Raw genomic sequence first — 17,218 nt, 5'->3', positions numbered from 1 at the left:
AACGGTGCAATATGTCACTTTTTTCAATTTTCACAAATAAAATAACGGTTTCACTAACTTGACAATGAATTGTAAAGAAAGAATACCTTCTCTGCCATATTCTTATCCAGATCTGAGCAATGTATTGATCTGGACCTAGTCAAATGTAGTCTAAATGCAAAGTAAGCAGTGAAACGTCCCCCGTTTTTTTGTTTTTTTGGGGTTTTTTTGTTTGTTTTTGTTTTTAATTTACACAAATAGAATAATGCTTCACAAATAAGACGCTGTGTCTTAAATTAAAATTGTTTAAAAAATTTAAATTAGGTTTCCCCAAAAATTCCCCTTAACTGCCGGATCTGACGTTCACTTCCGCGTCGTGAGCTGTTGACGGTTTCAACGTTAGCCGGGAGTTAGCAGCATTAGCGACGGATGTTGTCTCCATGGTGATCGAATTTGAGCGACACCTTGCTAGCTATTGTGAGATACTTTTTGTAAATTCTCACATCTATGAGTTTATTACTAACGTGAAGAGAAATGTCGTCGGAGTACCGGCTTTCTGAGCCACAAACTGACGGCTCTTTCCTCGAGACAGAAGCTCACGTTTCCGATTCTTCACCGAAAGACACACAACAAATAGAAGCAGTAGCAGCAGGTAAGCTAACTAGCACAGCCCGTTAGCTCGCTTCCTAAACGGTTATTTTTTAACTAGACAAGTTTTTACTTGTTTTTCAGAAACCAAAGGCAGCACTTTTCGGCTGACATTCAACAGTCTGACACTGGATGAGCTGAGGTAAAGTTACTGACCTAAAGTTTCCCTTCATAAAGTGATAAAATATTCCCAGTTTGTTAATATGTTAGCTTCTTTGAATGATTGTTAGCTGCTATATGAAAAATACGCATGCATATGTTAATCGTGTATGGATCTACTGAGAACTTTAATATAAGATTCTTGATCCCAAAATGGTAAAAATGATAACAAAACGATATCTGAAGTATAATACTGTGTATTTTATAATTTTACAGCGAAGAACTTGACAGACGCACAAAGGAAACCCAGAGACTCCAAGAAGAGGTGGAAAATGCAACCAGAGTGGCTTTGGAGAGGTTTGGCTGCATGCATGGCATCAGCTCATCTGGACAAAACTGCCGTAGTCAAAGATTTAATGTCTGTGAGTACAACATCTTGTTTGTGCAGCAGCAGACACACAGGTGAAGAAATAATGTGTTTTGTAGGGTTCTGTTTATTGCAGAGTACTGTAGTGTGACTGTAAACCAAAAGTTCTAAAGCTACTCACAATTTCATCATAGTTACAGTGTTGAGGTTGCAGAAATAGTTGAATCAAAATTACTACGGATGTGAAGTGATTTCTCAAAGAGACATCGGGAAAAACAACACATTAAAATAGTTTAGATGAGTTCACAAAAGCTCAGCCTTCTCTGTGCTCCACAAAAGTGTCTTTTATAAATCAGCCATTTGATAAAATGTGTGTGTATATTTTAAACTTTCTTTGTTCTTTTGTTTCTTTCAGTGACAGATGACACACCTGAAGACTACAGTATTTTCCAGACCCACCAGCAGGCAACAACTCTGAAGGGTTTGGATAGTTTCACCCCAGAGGTGACCCAAAGAGATATCAGCGCTCCTAGAAAAGAGGTGTTGGAAAATGCAGTGGACAACTGTGTACAGCAGCTGTCTGACTTGCAGCTCAACAAGGTGCATATATTTATTTTAGCTATAAATATTCTTTAGAATTGTTTTGATATTGCCTGATCAAGTGATGCATAGAGCTGCACAATACTGAAAAAAGCTATCATTGCAATATATTGTTTTTCTGCAATATTGGGAAATACAGGAAAAACCAGATGACCTGAATAATTCCATTTTGCAAGAATTAATCACTCAAGAGTGACTAGGGTGATTTTGCTGATTTAAATGTTCAAACAATAGTTGTGCTATCTCATGTACTGGCAACAACTGCAAGACACTGCCGACAGGATACTTGTTTTTGCTCAACCACGTCCTATCTGTATCCAATATATTTCCACGATTTACCACGGCTGCACAATTATGGCCAAATTTATAATCACTATTATTTTGATCTGTCCTAAGATTACAATGAACCTATTCATCACAACAATTTATTGACTTTCTGTGGTGTGACTGACGCATGTGCAGATTGCAACATCTGTGCTGAAAGAATATATTGTGAAGCTGTAGTGATGAATTATAAGTAATTCTTTCTCTATATAACATCTCATTTCACCCTCTCAAACACAGACACATAATCAACCTGAACAAGACACGTTCAGTCCTCAGGAATCTATCATGAACCTGCAGACTGAGCTGCGTGAGGTCCAGATGGAGAGGAACATGTTGTCAGACCTGAGGTGAACACACGGAGACAGTTTGTCCCTAAAAAAAGCGTTTTAAATCACTGTGACCCACAGATCTTTTTATTTGTAGACTGAAGGATTCGAGGAAACACGCTGATCAGATGGAAAAGATGCTGTGTGTGTTGGAGGAGCTTCAGAGCATCAAAGGGTCAGGCGACCAGAAGCTGCAGGAGACGGAGCACAAAGCGTTGGCACTTAACAAGAAAATAGAAACACTTGAACAGACAATAAAAGAGGTGTACCATACACTGCATGAGAAACAATATGAACACAACTTGATTATTAGTTCTAAAAGTACTAGTAGCCCAAAGCAGCGATCTCTAACTGCTGAGGTAAATCAGGATTTCAACAATGAGACAGACAAGCTACAGGAGAGACTTTTGTTGGTGAGTACTGGCACTCAGTTATAGACCATGTTCAGTGTCATTTAGGCACTTCCTTCCTGCAATTCAAAACTTTGATCCTTAATTTTTTTTTTCATCTGTTTCATAGCAGTCAGAGGAACAGCTGGGGAGTGAAGAATACACTGAAGCAGATATGCAAGAAAGGTATAGCAAGTTTTTATTTTTGGTCGTCACACCCATAAAAAGTGTTACTTACTGTCAATATTGGTAAGGCTGCAAGTAGCAATGATTTTCATTACGGATGTCCCGGGATCTTCTAGCTGTGGGGCGACAGTGCTAACCACTGTGCAGCTCTCCCAATCTGATCCTAGTTGTTTTAATATTTAGTTCTGATGCTGTTATTCTAGAAAATACACACTTCATGTACACTACACTTATTAAAATCAATCCAGTGTATATGATTGACAACTGAATAGTTCTGCAATGCATTAAGAAACAAAAATGCATTTCTTCATCAAACTATTCGAGCACTTTGCATTTTGTGTGGTTCCAGAGTGGAAGACGTGATTACAAGTCTCAGCCAGGAGATGGCAACGTTGACTGAGAAACTGAGTGCATCAAAAGACAGTGGCGTCAGCTTGAGTGTCAAGTTCGAGCTGCTAAAGTAAGTTGATATCACAAATCACTGAGGGTTTGCAGCGTAAATTATTTTAGTTCAGTGGTCTCTCCCTGTTGATTTCTGAATTACAATACAAGAACTTTGCAACATTATTGTTATTGTATTATTATTGCAATTATTGTAAATATGTCCGACAGTGTTGTAACCGTCTCCTAAAACTTCCACTTATTTGCACAGAAAACTTGCAGAAAGACAGACCTCACTGCAGCAGTGTCAGATCTGTGAACTTGAGTCAACTCTGTCCGACCATAAACAGAAGGTAAAGGTGAATGTACAATAATGTTATCAGCTATAGTGTCAGCAAACAATCAGCCTGCTCAGCATTACTATTAAACAGCCATACAGATTTACTCCTCTAGATGTATATGCCAGTAAAACCAAAGTTTCTTGCACATCGGTCAAACTTAACAGTCACCATGTTACCTGAATAGAACTGTGCTGGTGTTGAACTTCATAGAACTGATGTCTTTTGTCAATTTTTATTCAGTTTGTAAATGTAATTTGCTTTATTATAGGTTTGTTGTCTGGAGCAGCAGCTCACTGAGGCTCAGAGTCAGCTCTTTAACATCCAGAGAGAGAAAGACCAATCACAACATCAGGAAAAGGAGCGTCAGAATCAGCTTGACCAACTTCAGGTACAACAGCAAACCACTAACATGTAACCAGCCTTGTTTCTGTCTGGTAATGTGTTGCCTAAAGTCTGCTTATAAGTTGTGGTTTCAGGATAATAAAGGGGCACTGATTGTGGCAGCTGACTTTTCATGAAGTAACTTGTATAATCTGCCAGTGAAGCAGCTTAAGAGATGGTGGGAGCAGTTAAAGAGGATTGTCAAAATCAGATGGAGGCTCTTGTAAGGGGTTGGGTTTGTTGAACAGACTGTGCTGATAACACCAGTCTTATAGTACCCAACATTCATTTGTTCTCAGCAGGGGCATCTGCATCTTTGGGTAGAAATTTAAAGTCTTGTTTTGTGTAAGAAAAGTGAATGACAGTCTCTTAATGAATTATGTTTTGCCTTTCAGCAAAGCACATCCTAATAGGTCTTTATGTTTTCCTGTGACACTAATAGTAGAAGGCTTGTGTTTAGTGACAGGTACTATTTAGGTGCCTAAGATAAGGTTGGGTGCTTCCTTTCTGTCAAGTAGTATGTGCAAGCCAGTGCAATCTGTACAGTGATTAGGCAACAGAGCGCACACCCAGAATGGTGCTTCCTATGGTGGAACATTGCAGTTTCATTTTCACTCCCTGTGGGCTCATTTTTCAATACTACATAAAGTCCTGCACCTCTGTGGAAACAACGCAACCGTGGCTATAAGGGGAGAGATTTAAAAATGTCTTTTCGGCACTATGACTCAATTATATGTCATAAATCATAAAAAGGGGGAAACGGTGCAAGTTATTTCTTTGAATATTCATTTTATAAACTTTGGCCAAGGCTGGAATTAATATGTACAACATTTTCTAAGTGCCCACAAGTATTTCCATCACTGGAAAAAAAAAAGGTGATTCCACATACTATAGATATTTTAACACTTACTCTTTTACATCCTCTGTAAACTAGGCATGTCTTACACTGCTATGCACATCAACTCTATAACGAAGTTTCACCATGTTGAATGTATCTTCCAACAACTTGCTATCAACTCGCTCCTCTCTGTACCCTTTTTGAGCCACGATGCATTTATTTTTTATGTTTAATTAAGTTGGTTTTCTTTTCCGTCACTCTAACTTGTTTCCATACTTGTCTTCTATCTGCTCTGTGTAAACACAACCTGCAGTTCAGCTGAATAGTCCCTGAATTTTGGCCATGTGGCCATTGATTGCAGCTGAGGCAGCCATGGCTTTTCAGTTGGGCTCAGAAGACAGAATTTTTTGTTTTTTCACAGGATCTGGTTAGTGCAAAGGTTTTATTGTGGAAATTTTTGAATGAGACACACAGAGTGAAGCTCATGCCACATGATTAGTTCAGGGAAAGATGAAGATCCAACAATTCATCCTGTTTCTACAGTTTCCAGCTCTGATAAATGATGCCATTGGTAATTTTTGTGGCATATATTTTAAAAGATAACATGTCTTTCCTACGGAGTGGTGGATTTTGGGGTTCAGAGGGTTAAATGCAGGACATGCTTGTTCAATCAACCATCAAAGAATAACACAAGATGAAATCTGAAGCCAACTTCTCTCTCATCACTGAGATTTTATTGTTTCACACTGCCAAAGGATTATTATTTTTTACCCATTTAAATACAATCAGCCCACTGTGTCTCCTGCTTTATCCAGAGGTGCTTTGAGCAGCAGCAGTGTGAGGTCCTGGGGGAGGTGAAGTTCCTGAGAGGACAGCTGGAGGCGTCCAGGGAGCAGCTTCACAAAGCTAGGGAGGAGAAAACCAGCCTACATGCCCTGCTGGATCAGAGGGCACAGGAGGGGAGGAAATCCCAGGAACTCCTGTGGGAGAAAGACGAGGAACTCCAGTTCAGGCAGCAAGAGACCCAGCAGGTAATAAAGCTGGGAAATCGCATGTGTAATGTTCCTTTTCTAGGGAAGATTCTTTACAAGTCATGCATTTTTTTGAAACATACCATTTAGACGATGCATAAAACCTAATCTGTTAACTACCTGCATGATTTAATGGCACATTGGATTCTGACTAAACTGATTTTTCTCAGCATCTTGCCAGTTTAGAAGAGGCTCAGAGCCGGTGTCAGACCCTGCAGGCTGAACAAGAGGCCCTGTGGTTGAAGCTGAATGACAGCGAGAAGATGATAGATGTTCTGAGGCTGCAGATGGAGAGCAGCATACAGATGACGGTGCAGCACAGCCACACCATCGACAGTGTCCAGCAGGAGAACAGCCTCCTCAGCAACCAGCTAAACCAGCACAAGCTGGAGATTCAGCAGCTCAGGGTCAGGAGCATTAATTACGATGACACATGCTTGTTCTTTCCCTCCCATTGATTTTTACTTTTCAAAACTACTGCTAACTTCACTCTCCTCATCTGACTCTTGACACAGGCCGAGTTAGACCAGCACAAGTCCGACTTGGCTGCTGTGGAGCACGAGAAGCAACAGCTGCAGGCCTCCGTGGTCGAACAGAGTCAGCGTGTCCTAGAAGAGACTCTGGAGAAACAGCAGCTTACCAATCAACTGGAGCTGCAACGTATACAGTTACTCACCCTGACTAGTGAGTCTAATGTACACAGAGTAGCCTCGCATCCATTATACATGGCTTGTGTCACGCTCATGTCCTATTGGATAGATGGAAGAGATATGGAAACAGTGCAAATATTAATGTTATTAAACATCTCAAAAAGATTGTAGGATGAAGAGCTGTTTGTTTAAAGCAGAGTGCATTGACAAAATAGCACTACAGCCTTTAAATTTGTGTTTAATAACCTTGAGTGATGGCCTGGTTTATGTGAAGCATCCATGTTTGATTCGTTTTGAGTCACTTCTGTATTAATTGGATAGATGTTGTTTCCCAGTGGCAATATCAACTGCACTTCCCTGACGGTTTCTGTTCAGATTTGGGACAGCCTCCTCAAAAGTGTTGTAGAAAAGCATTAACTGACACTTAATGCAGTATTCTTACTATTCAAGTTTTCACCTTATTATAAGTTAAGCCACCGTCTCTCGGACTTTTGACACATCAGACCAGCAAACTTTTGCAGTCAGGCCTTCCATTCACCAGGAATGATAGCCATGTTTCTAGAAAGAGGTCAGCCCTTGTGTTTTTTTTGTCAAATCAAATGATCTTTTTGTCCTGCTGGGTTAAGAAATCAAAGAACCATGTTTGGTATGTTTTCACTGTCAACCAAGCCCTTCTGTTGTTGCATGTGCTTGCTTATGTGTTAGCTTGTGTGTCTTTCTGTGGATATAACGCATGTGTTTGTGTGGGCACGATTTCAGAGGAGCACAAGGAGCTGCAACGGCTCCACAGCTGCAAGACTGAGGAGCACGAGGGTGTGGTGCTGCAGCTAAAGAGCCAGCTAATGAAAGCTCACGATGAGCTGGACCAGGTCAGGAGCACCATGAGGACCCTGGAAGGAGCCGATGGACATGGTTTGATCCACATTATTATTTAAACTGAGACTTAATTAAAAGCCCTTAAGAACAAAGAAAACTCAGAGAATGATTTGGTTTTCATCTAATACGTGATCAAGTGTACAGATAACAGTGAATTACTGTCATCTTAATGAAATCCAGGAATGCAGACAGTAATTTGCAGTCCTGAGAACGAAGATTTATTAGTCAAGTTCTGTGAAATTGTTATTTTTCATCCTCCTCTGCTTCATTCCATTCTGATATGATCTGACAAGAATAATCATTAACACATGGCTTTGATATCGTGATTTGTACAAAGCCGATCCAAAGTTACAGCTCTGTGACTAATGTTTTTGATACATTATGTGCACGATGTTCTTTCTCATTCGAGCACTTCTTGCCATCTTTCTGTTTTGTGATTGGGTTTGTCTCAGGTCTCCAGGTAGCCTTGGACATGCAGAAGGAAATCACTGTCCGAAGAGAGCAGGTTGACACTATGCAGGGCAGAATCCAGCATCTGGAGGAGAACATGGAGAAGTTGCAGCAGGTAGAAAGTACTTTGTCACTACAGAATTTTCCATGTTTTTATGACTAGCCTTACAACAGAAAGCCTTTGTCAAGACAGGAATTATAATGTCTCCAAATACACATCAGCCTCAAGTCTTCAGTTCAGATGCTTCCAAAGCAGTGTAGACATTAGAACATGCACTTTTTTCATATTTCCTTGCTCTGCTGTTTTCGTTATGCATATACATTTTTATCAGCACCACTATTTATTCCATGTCTTCATTCTTCTTGTCCAGGAGAAGTGCTACCAGAACAGGGAGACCCAGCGTCAGCTCCAGGAGCTTACCCTCGTCAAGGAGGAGAAGAAACAACTTGGCAATGAGCTGGAGGCCCTTCGCTCCAAAGATCAACAGCTGAGGGGCCGAATCGGCGAGTTGGAGGCCATCCTTCACAAGGTGGTGCTCATTTGCACTTTATTTTATTCATTACACCACCACCAAATGCTATCTGACATTAATAGAAGCCTGGATATGGTGGTGACAGACTGTAACAGTTTTAGCAGCACAGAATCATTTTTATTATGCATATTTCTGGACAGTAATCAACAATGAAGAATAAGATTTTGTTCAGAAAATATGTTTTGTTTCTAAAGTATATGATTGTGAATCCAGGGTGGTCTTGATATTAAGGTGCCAACCTTTGCCCTTCTGTGTTGCATGTCATTCCCTTCTCTCCCCTTATCTACTGTCAATTCTCGACTGCATACTCTGTAGTAAAATCATAAAATACCCTGGAAAAGAAAATGTATTTCAAAAAGAATGCTCTTTGAAAAGGTATTTAAAAGCTTTAATATGCTTTAATATGCTTTCATAAGTGTGGCATCACTTTTTCCCAGTTTTCTTGACAGTTCTGATCTCCCTCTGGAACCAAGTTTATATATTCCAGTTAAAAAGGAATCTTATCAGTCCTGTTCTGTCTCTGTTTGTGTCTGTTTTCTCTTGTATCTTGCCACAGATGTCAGAGAGCTTTGCAAACTGTCAGGATTTCATCCAGCTGCAAGAACAGGAATTTTTCCGTCTCAAACTCCAACATGCCCTGGATTTGAAGGTAGAGTCATCTGCATACAAGTAGGACAGAGGGTTTTTGCAACTGGGAAAATGGTTTTCTTCATGTTAAATTAAATTAAGTGTGTTTGTCTAAGTTTCTTACACTTTTATGTTTTTTGTAGGAGCTCCAAGGTCAAAATTTACGCACAGCTCTGAATGTATCTCCACTTGATCTGAACTCACCAACCCCATCAGCACACACTGCTGCACCCTCCTCCCAGCATGCCTCCAACACCCAGATCAAGGTACGTCCAGGAACTCTGTATATCTGCCGATCCCCTTTGGTTTCCGCCCATCAAGTGCATGTGTGAATCGTTTTTATTTGACTGCGCATGCAGTCAGCACATCTGCTCAGCTTTTAAATCAGAAAAACACACTGAACTGCATTCCTGTGGCAAGAAGTGAAAACAGACTGTAAATAATTTCAACACAAACAAAGGTTGTTGCTAATACCCACAGAAATAGATTTTGCAGCATTGTCTAATATTTCCTGGTTTCATTTTCAAATGTGAGCAAATCAGAGCAAATATTTTAGTATCACTGCAGCACTGAGTTTACATTGTCTTTCCTGTCTCTTCCTTTGGCTGCTGAAGCCAAAGAGTCGGCAGGAGAGCCCCGCCTGCGAGCTCAGATCTCTCGTCAAAGACCTGAGAGGAGTGATTTCAGAGAACCACAGACCACACACCGATAACAGCACTGCTGGCGGCAGCTTCCACAGGAGGAGGTCTGCACCGGAGAAAGTGCACAGAACCACATTGTACGTCTGGCTACATTCCCACACACTATAAGGATTAGCTACGTTCTTGGTCTAGCTCAGGTCACATCTGAAAATCATGTGATGCTACTAAGTGAGCAAGAAGTCACAGGAATGGAGGAGGAGGGGCGATTCATACACGAGCGGTTTCACTGACCACACTGGGTCTCAAAGCTTGCACTGTAATACACAGTAAAAACAACAAATCGTGGCTTTGTTAGTCAAAAAACTCCTTAATGTTCTGCTAATTTCTCATGCAATGTGATACGTTCTTGTGCAAGGCCTCACTTTATATTTTAATATTTCCTAAAGCGATACTGACAGCATGGAAGATGTAAAAGCTGAGTCCAGATTAAGAAGAAAGACCTGCGGCAGGTAGGTAGAAACTAGTGTCATTATTTGTGTTTTTTATTGCTTTGAGCATGACTCCCCTCGAGACTATGAGATAGCCAAACCACTGACTCACGTGACCTCTTACCCCTCATGCAACATGCAAGGCGCCGCAAAGTGCTGTGGGCCGTGTAAAGTGATGTAATGTTTGTCTGTGAATAAACTGTGTACAGTGAGCCACATTTCCCCAAGACAACTGAGCCGAACGGGAAAACAATCAACAATTCCTTCAGCAAAAGTGAGTTTCATAGTCACACACTTGGTTTCAGTGAAAAGATGTACATCTGTAAATTCCAATTTCTCATTTCTCTTTTTAAAATAACGCAGCATTCATTTAGAGCTACAACAATTATTATTAATGATACATTATTGATAATTATTTTGAAGTCTTTTTACATCAAAACTAGCAATTATCTCTAGTTTTAGCTTCTGAAAAGTGAGGGCCCTGCTTTTCTCTGTTTGTCTTGGTTGGGCAAACCAAGTATTGTCCGTATTTTCAGACAATCTATGTAACAATTAGTCAGGATAGTAACTTACAGATAGATGCAGTCTTACATAAGATAGAATGTAAATACAATAGGTTCTGATTAATATTCAGATCTGTGACAGAAGCTCTGACTTTTCTAGGTCATGTCAGATTGAATCTAGCGGCAGCAGCGAGGTATACTTCCTCCCTGCAGCTACTCTCACTGGGCCGCAGATCCCCCGTCTACTCTCTGCTGACCTCTGACCTGACCAGCTAACGGGGATGTGATCCGACTACAGTCCTATCAGTAAGTTGTTAAAATTAGTCGTAGGTACAATATTTTTTTTATCAAACAGCACACAGAAATCTTACTTTACATAAACTTTTGCAAATACTACTGATTATTCACAGTCAAGATAACATTATACCTGACAAATTGGTGATTTATTTCTTTTTTTTTCTTACAGAAGGCTTGTTTGTTGAAGGGTCACTAGAATAACTTCAATGACGAAAGAAGATTTTATAAATGTCTGCAATCAGATGTAGTTTCATAATTTATTGTTTAAATAAAATGTTTAAGAAATTTTTCGCTGTTTGATTGTTGAATGCCGGGTAAGGAATGTCTAAAAAATAATACTCTTCATGTTTAGATTTATCATACATTTGCACACTTGGAGGTACTTGGAACTGTGTTCAATGCAAACTGGAATTGTAAAGCTGATCGTGACACAGAACAACAAGCAGGATACAAACAGAATAAACAGGAAGAAATTGTTAATGCGGTGCCTACAGTTTACTGGTAGTTCGCTCTAAGTTTAGACACTTTTCAAACAATGTGAAGTCTCTGCTTTCAAACAGTAATTAATTGTTTTTGTTTCCTTTATACACTCAGACACACTCACACCTACACATCTGTCTCTCCTGGAGTTTTTGTTCCTGTTTTGAAATAAGATCATTTAGAAACTACTGTCTGAAACAAGACACACACTTCTTTTTCTCCTCTTGTTATAGTATAGTTTTGCAGCAGATTTGCTGTATACAAAGGTGACCCAACATGTGTGTTTGTGGCAGCTCGTTGTCGACTGTTTGTCTGTCTCACCTCCTCGTGTTGTTGTCAAACCTGCCGTGTTAAACACACACGAGAGGGAAGATGTTTATCTTGAGACTTTGCAGTGGGTAGAAGTCCTCTTCTTATCTCATGTTTAGATTTATCACCTGGGTCTTGAAGCGGTTCATATGTAGACGCTGACAGGTTTTTCTAATCAGCTTGTGGTTTCCAGCTTTTCGTGACCTTCACTCTTTTAGGCCTTTTTGATTCAGAGGCTTTTGTCACATAATTGTCCTTCCTGTTTGTTGCTGTGGCAAGATTCCCGACCGGAGAGACCATTGTTGTCAGAGTCTCTTTTCATCCTGCAAGAGTCAGACATAAATCTCTCCTATCATCATTTCAACATTATTGTTGTGTAACATATGACAAACAGCAACACTTTATTCACTGACTCAAACTTGCTCTTAGTAGAGATTGCAAACCATTTTCTGAAGCATCTAGCAGCTGTTTTTGCATCTTCATGGGTGCTCAGTGGATCCAGTGTGACCGCCCGGTCTTTCTTCATATTGTTTACATTCATTTGTAGTATATGAGGGTTTCTGATGCTTGGATTTTGTACATCAGTGCTGCTGTAAATTCCAGAGAATTAACATTAAGCCACATATTTCTAACTGACGGCAGTAACTCAAACTATAACAACAGCATCTATGAATTTGCAAGTATACTTGCATTTTTGTGGCAGATGTTTCTTTTTTGTGTCCAAACACTTCCTCCTCACTTGACTCTCTACTGTTTTCCTCATCTTCCACCTCTGCATGGTCTCCCGTAGGCGCAGGAAGTGCAGACGCGCTGTTTATGCACATATCTGGGTCCAATATGGACACCACCTGATCAAATAACTGCAGGGAAAAGAGGAGGCCATGTAAATATGTGTTAATGAAGAGCATAAACCGTCTTATTCAAGCCGTCATATATTTATCTAGCTACTCTGAAGGTAAAACACAGGCCTCTTCGCTCCAGCACAGCTTACCTCAGGCGTCATGTGATCCTTATAGTGAGGGTACATAGTGAGAGGATGCTGTTTGAGTTGTTCCTCCACAGAGGCCACATACTCTCTGCGGATCTGCTTTTGGATCATCTGCTTTGAGAAGCAGGCGTGCTCCTTGGAGAGGCTCTTTCTAGGCTTTTGACTGGAGCTGTGGTGTGGAGTTCCCTGGAAAATAAGCGGTGAGGGGCCACTCTGGGAGCCACTGAAGTCATCGAGGCTCGTGTTTAGAAAATGCCAGCGAGTGCTGACCGAGGGCTGCTTGTTTGGGGCTTTAAGATACTTTGTCTGCAACCTCTCCTTGTACCTGAAGATTTCCAAAAACAATTGAAATTTACTGTTCTTACAATGATATTTGAAATATGAGAGGAACCTTGTCAAACAATTAGATACAATAGAGTAAAAAATAAGAATAAATCAGGGCATTATAAGTAATGAGACGTGAAAACGATGCCTCCTGAAGAGACACAGGTTCTAACAGCAGACAGTGTGTTCAGGTCACTGTGTATGTTACTGAACACCACAGATATCCTTCCTAAGAATTAAACTGTTAACAAGAACACTGTTCCACAATATGCACTAGATATCAACAGTTATTAGAATTTGACATGAAAACATTAATGTAACGTCAAACAATGATCAACTAAAGCTTGGTGCAACTCACTTTTTGTTACTTCTGCAGCATTTTCACACTGTGTGTGTTAACTGGCAAATGTAGATCAATTTAAAGAACAAAGGTCAAACAGAAGTATTTTTTCCTCAGCCTGCTTTCAAGTAGAAAACAGGAACTTTCACTATTAATATGAGGAGATATTTACTCTGCTTTTTGAATGTTTAATCAGGAGGTGCCTCTGTTTGAACCTCAGACTCTGCTCTCTAGTTGTCTTTTTCTGTCTTGCTTTATGTTCTGCTGCTTCAACACTCAGTCGGTACTTAGTTACAATCCACCAGTGAGTAATGTCTTCGACAAAAAGGAGCTGATAAGACAAACTATATTTGAGGACTGGTAATAACTCAGACTGCTTCAATGTGTCGCCTCTTCGTGTCATTTTAAGTAGAAGTCAGTGTCTTGTTTATGTGTTGGTTTATTCTGTTGTGGATTTGATAGATGGATAACGCTGTGCATGATGTTCCTGTTGTGTTTGGAGTTTAAACGTCCCATAAAAAAATGATTTCCCACTTCAGCGCTCTTATCCATCTTTATAAACTTTCTGCAAGAGAAGTCTGCTGTGGAGTTCACAGTTTGAAGTGAGGTCAAGTGTTAGTTTCTTTCTGAGAAAAACTAAAATAGTTTTTGCACTTCCCTTTTACTGGCATCCACCAGATTAGGTTAGTATTTGTGTTTTACTGCTACACTGAAAAAATAACAAACCAAAAAAAAAAGGAGGATTCTGAATGTTTAATGAAGGATATAGCTATTTTATAAACTATTAATGTGTTTTGAAAATATCTGTAATTATACAAAATGTCTCATTAAACAAACTTATGTACACTACCGTTAAAAAGTTTGGGATCACCTAGAAATTTCCTTTTTTTTTTTTTTTTTTTTTAAAAAAGAAAAGCAGTTTTTTTCAATGAAGATAGCATTAAATTATCCAGAAATCCAGTCTAGACATAGTTAATGTGGTAAATGACTATTGTAGCTGGAAACAGCTGATTTTTAATGGAATATCTCCATAGGGGTACAGAGGAACATTTCCAGCAACCATCACTAATGGTGTTGAAAGGCTCATTGATGATTAGAAAACCCTTGTGCAATTATGTTAGCACATGGATAAAAGTGGGAGTTTTCATGGAAAACATGAAATTGTCTGGATGACCCCAAACTTTTGAACAGTAGTGTATGTAAAATTTCAGATGCTTTTTTAAAAATATTAATCGGCGCTGATTGTATCTAACTTTAGGCATATATTTACAGTATCAAACTTGAATTTTATGATTTTATCTATTGAGTCAAAAGAAAATGTTTCTAAATTCATGATTAATTTGCAAATTAATTTTAGCAGTCGTTTTATGTCACACTATTCTCTTTATAAAAGTGAATATTATGGTTAATTGCAATTACAGGTTTTTCCATGTTACTTTACAGCAGACGTGCATTAACTGTCTTCTTTCATTTTTCATTTTATTAATATTTTTTATATTTCAAAAATACAGATTATGTACAATTAGTAGTTGAACTCCGTGAGCTTCACGAAAGTAATATTAGTTGCATTGCTGCTGTATTCACCTCAAATTATATTAAATTGGAGAATCTGAAAGGTTTATTTGAGTGTTGAAACTATACTGGTTCAGTCTTCACAAACCTCTTTTGAAGAGAGTTTTGCTATTCAAATCCCATTATTGTATTGAAAATACTGGTAAGATTTTTTTAAAAAATCCCTAATTTCCTTTAAAAAATTAATGAAACACTTCCAAAAGTCTTCTTTATGGGCTTTGAATTGTGTTTGTCCAAAAGGAGTGTGCAAAGACTATTAACAAGATTGGATGCTTATTTGATTTTTAAATGTTTTAACATCATGGCAGGTAAATATTACCGTGTAAAATGACATGAAAACCTTTATGTTTCAGTCGTGTCAGTTTTTATAGATACCCTGTATAGCTTAATGTCGTTTCATTTGGTCTCAGGTTTTATATTTTCACCTTTTCTTTTTTTTTCTTTCACTCTGTGGTGCATTCGAGGAGTTCAGAATGCCAACACAGTGTTATTGTTGTTCTCACCTCTCTGCTTAGCAACAGACTGATTTATTACTTCTTACGTGTTATTGTATTATTCATCTCAGAGGCATCTAAGTCTTTAACCCAAAGAGGGGAGGTCCAGCTGCATCCCGTCTCTCTCAGCAGAGAAATGCATCACCCGTTGACATGAACTCTCAGGGTCAGTCATATACTTTAACATGTTTGTCTTATCTATTCCTGCCTCTCCCTTTTCCTCTGAATTCTAGGTATTCCACCACCCCGCATCTCCTCCTTTTTTCCATTATCAAAGTGGGTCAGTTCAAAAGAGCAAACAGTATTTATAGACTGAACATTTTCACATTTAAGTTATTGATAAACACACTAGTGAAAGACACTAATCAGTGTGTATATCATTGGTGGATTGACTCTAAGCACAAGTACTGTATTAAAACAGAATTCTGAGGCTCTATATTTATGTTATACCTTTTTTGCAACTTTACATTTATACTCCACTGCATTTCAGATTGTATTTTGCATTAATCTGACAGCTGTAGTACATTTTGCAGGTAAAACATCAGTTCATGGTGCAATGTCATAAATGAAACTACACAGAGTAGCTGCAGGGATGCTGAAATGTAGAAATTGTTAATTACACAACTAGAAAATGTAGGTCTACTGTTATCATTTATGCAAGTAAAATACCCCGTGGCACATAAAAATGCAGCTTTCAAGATTTCACTTACTTAAAAGTACAAAAATATTAACAGAACAATAATAGTTAAATGTAATTAAAGTGCAGATGGGCTCCCTTCAAAGTCAGATTTATTAATAAAGCACATTGGAGGGTTGGACCATAGTAAGTGCACAAGTAAAACAGCATAATATAGATCAATATTAAATACAATAACTAAAGAGCAAATCTAAATAAAAGTCAAGAAAATAGTAATAAAAAGACAATAAGAGTAAAGAGTCAGCACAATGAGTGGTAGAGTCTGGGATCTACTCAAATGTCAACAGAATGCAATATTACTATAATACAAGCTTAATTTGTAATATTTGTGCTTTGAGGAAACACATCTTTTAGAACAACAAAAGAAAAAAACACCAAAGAAACGACAGCTAATATTTTCAGTTGTCAAAATCGACACATAAACAACTGTATAATGTAGCCTAAACGACGTTAAATGTCACTTACCAGGGGAAAATAGGCCGTTTGTTTATTGTCTCCATTCGCCTTCTTTTTAAAACTAAATGTTATCTATTAAATCAGTAAAAGTCCAGCTGAAAATAAACGGCGCTTTTGCGGCTGCGCTTGTTGTCGGTAACTATGGCAACAGCGGAGCAATAATGGCGGACTGATACTCTAGTGAACAAAAAGCAGAGCAGTAAATGATCAATTTATAATAAAATAACTGCTTTAAAACCATTTTTACAGTTTCCTTAAAAAAACTCTAAAATCTATATTTTATTTTACATTCATGTTGTTCCACTGTGCCGGATAGTTATGGCGTTACCATAGTAACTGTCTCTCAAACAACACAACAGCTGTAGTTAAACACTATAAATGGAGCTTTGGGTGGTCACATATCAACACTTACATCTTTAGCCTGCTTTATACAGGGTCACTTCTATATAAGTAGCAGGGATTTCTCTTATTTTGCATTGTAAATGAACAAGCCAGGATTGTATTTATTACATTTCTAAAGTTGTGCTCAGTGTGCAGCCTTCTGTGTAGGCGTCTGAGCACTAGAGGGCTCTCTGTGTTAGATAATTTGGAGCTCAGGAA

At 38.8% G+C, this 17,218-nt stretch overlaps 2 protein-coding genes across 5 annotated transcripts; one reads left to right on the top strand and one right to left on the bottom strand.

Annotated features, from left to right (window-relative positions):
* Nucleotides 1-371: 371 nt before the first annotated feature.
* Nucleotides 372-11,248, top strand: LOC111580414 (coiled-coil domain-containing protein 158). Of its 4 annotated transcripts, XM_023288146.3 has the most exons (23): nt 372-631; nt 712-769; nt 1,003-1,148; nt 1,509-1,693; nt 2,258-2,367; nt 2,444-2,759; nt 2,866-2,921; nt 3,271-3,381; nt 3,574-3,655; nt 3,912-4,031; nt 5,678-5,893; nt 6,064-6,300; nt 6,409-6,577; nt 7,303-7,455; nt 7,872-7,984; nt 8,241-8,399; nt 8,959-9,051; nt 9,173-9,295; nt 9,644-9,807; nt 10,117-10,179; nt 10,368-10,432; nt 10,822-10,967; nt 11,128-11,248. In XM_023288146.3, the coding sequence occupies exons 1-22, from the start codon at nt 514-516 to the stop codon at nt 10,935-10,937; spliced, it is 2,973 nt and encodes a 990-aa protein (XP_023143914.1). In that variant the 5' UTR covers nt 372-513; the 3' UTR covers nt 10,938-10,967; nt 11,128-11,248. The 4 variants fall into 4 exon arrangements, with proteins under 4 accessions (XP_023143914.1, XP_035812163.1, XP_035812162.1 ...); XM_035956270.2 differs by lacking the exons at nt 10,822-10,967; nt 11,128-11,248 and having other exon boundaries at nt 2,869-2,921; nt 10,368-10,636; XM_035956269.2 differs by lacking the exons at nt 10,822-10,967; nt 11,128-11,248 and having other exon boundaries at nt 10,368-10,636.
* Nucleotides 11,249-11,287: 39 nt separating this feature from the next.
* Nucleotides 11,288-16,753, bottom strand: zgc:158260 (uncharacterized protein LOC571389 homolog). The gene is made up of 5 exons (XM_035956272.2): nt 16,628-16,753; nt 12,739-13,060; nt 12,438-12,607; nt 12,191-12,337; nt 11,288-12,070 (listed from the first exon to the last, which is right to left on the bottom strand). Exons 1-5 carry the CDS (start codon nt 16,660-16,662, stop codon nt 11,977-11,979), a joined length of 768 nt encoding a protein of 255 aa, XP_035812165.1. The 5' UTR covers nt 16,663-16,753; the 3' UTR covers nt 11,288-11,976.
* Between the last annotated feature and the right edge of the window lie 465 nt (nt 16,754-17,218).

The sequence above is a fragment of the Amphiprion ocellaris genome, chromosome 6 (assembly GCF_022539595.1).
Source record: "Amphiprion ocellaris isolate individual 3 ecotype Okinawa chromosome 6, ASM2253959v1, whole genome shotgun sequence".
In the NCBI taxonomy this organism is placed as follows: Eukaryota; Metazoa; Chordata; class Actinopteri; family Pomacentridae; genus Amphiprion; species Amphiprion ocellaris.
Note: the sequence above shows the minus strand (reverse complement) of the source record. Positions and strands in the feature narration are given on the sequence as shown.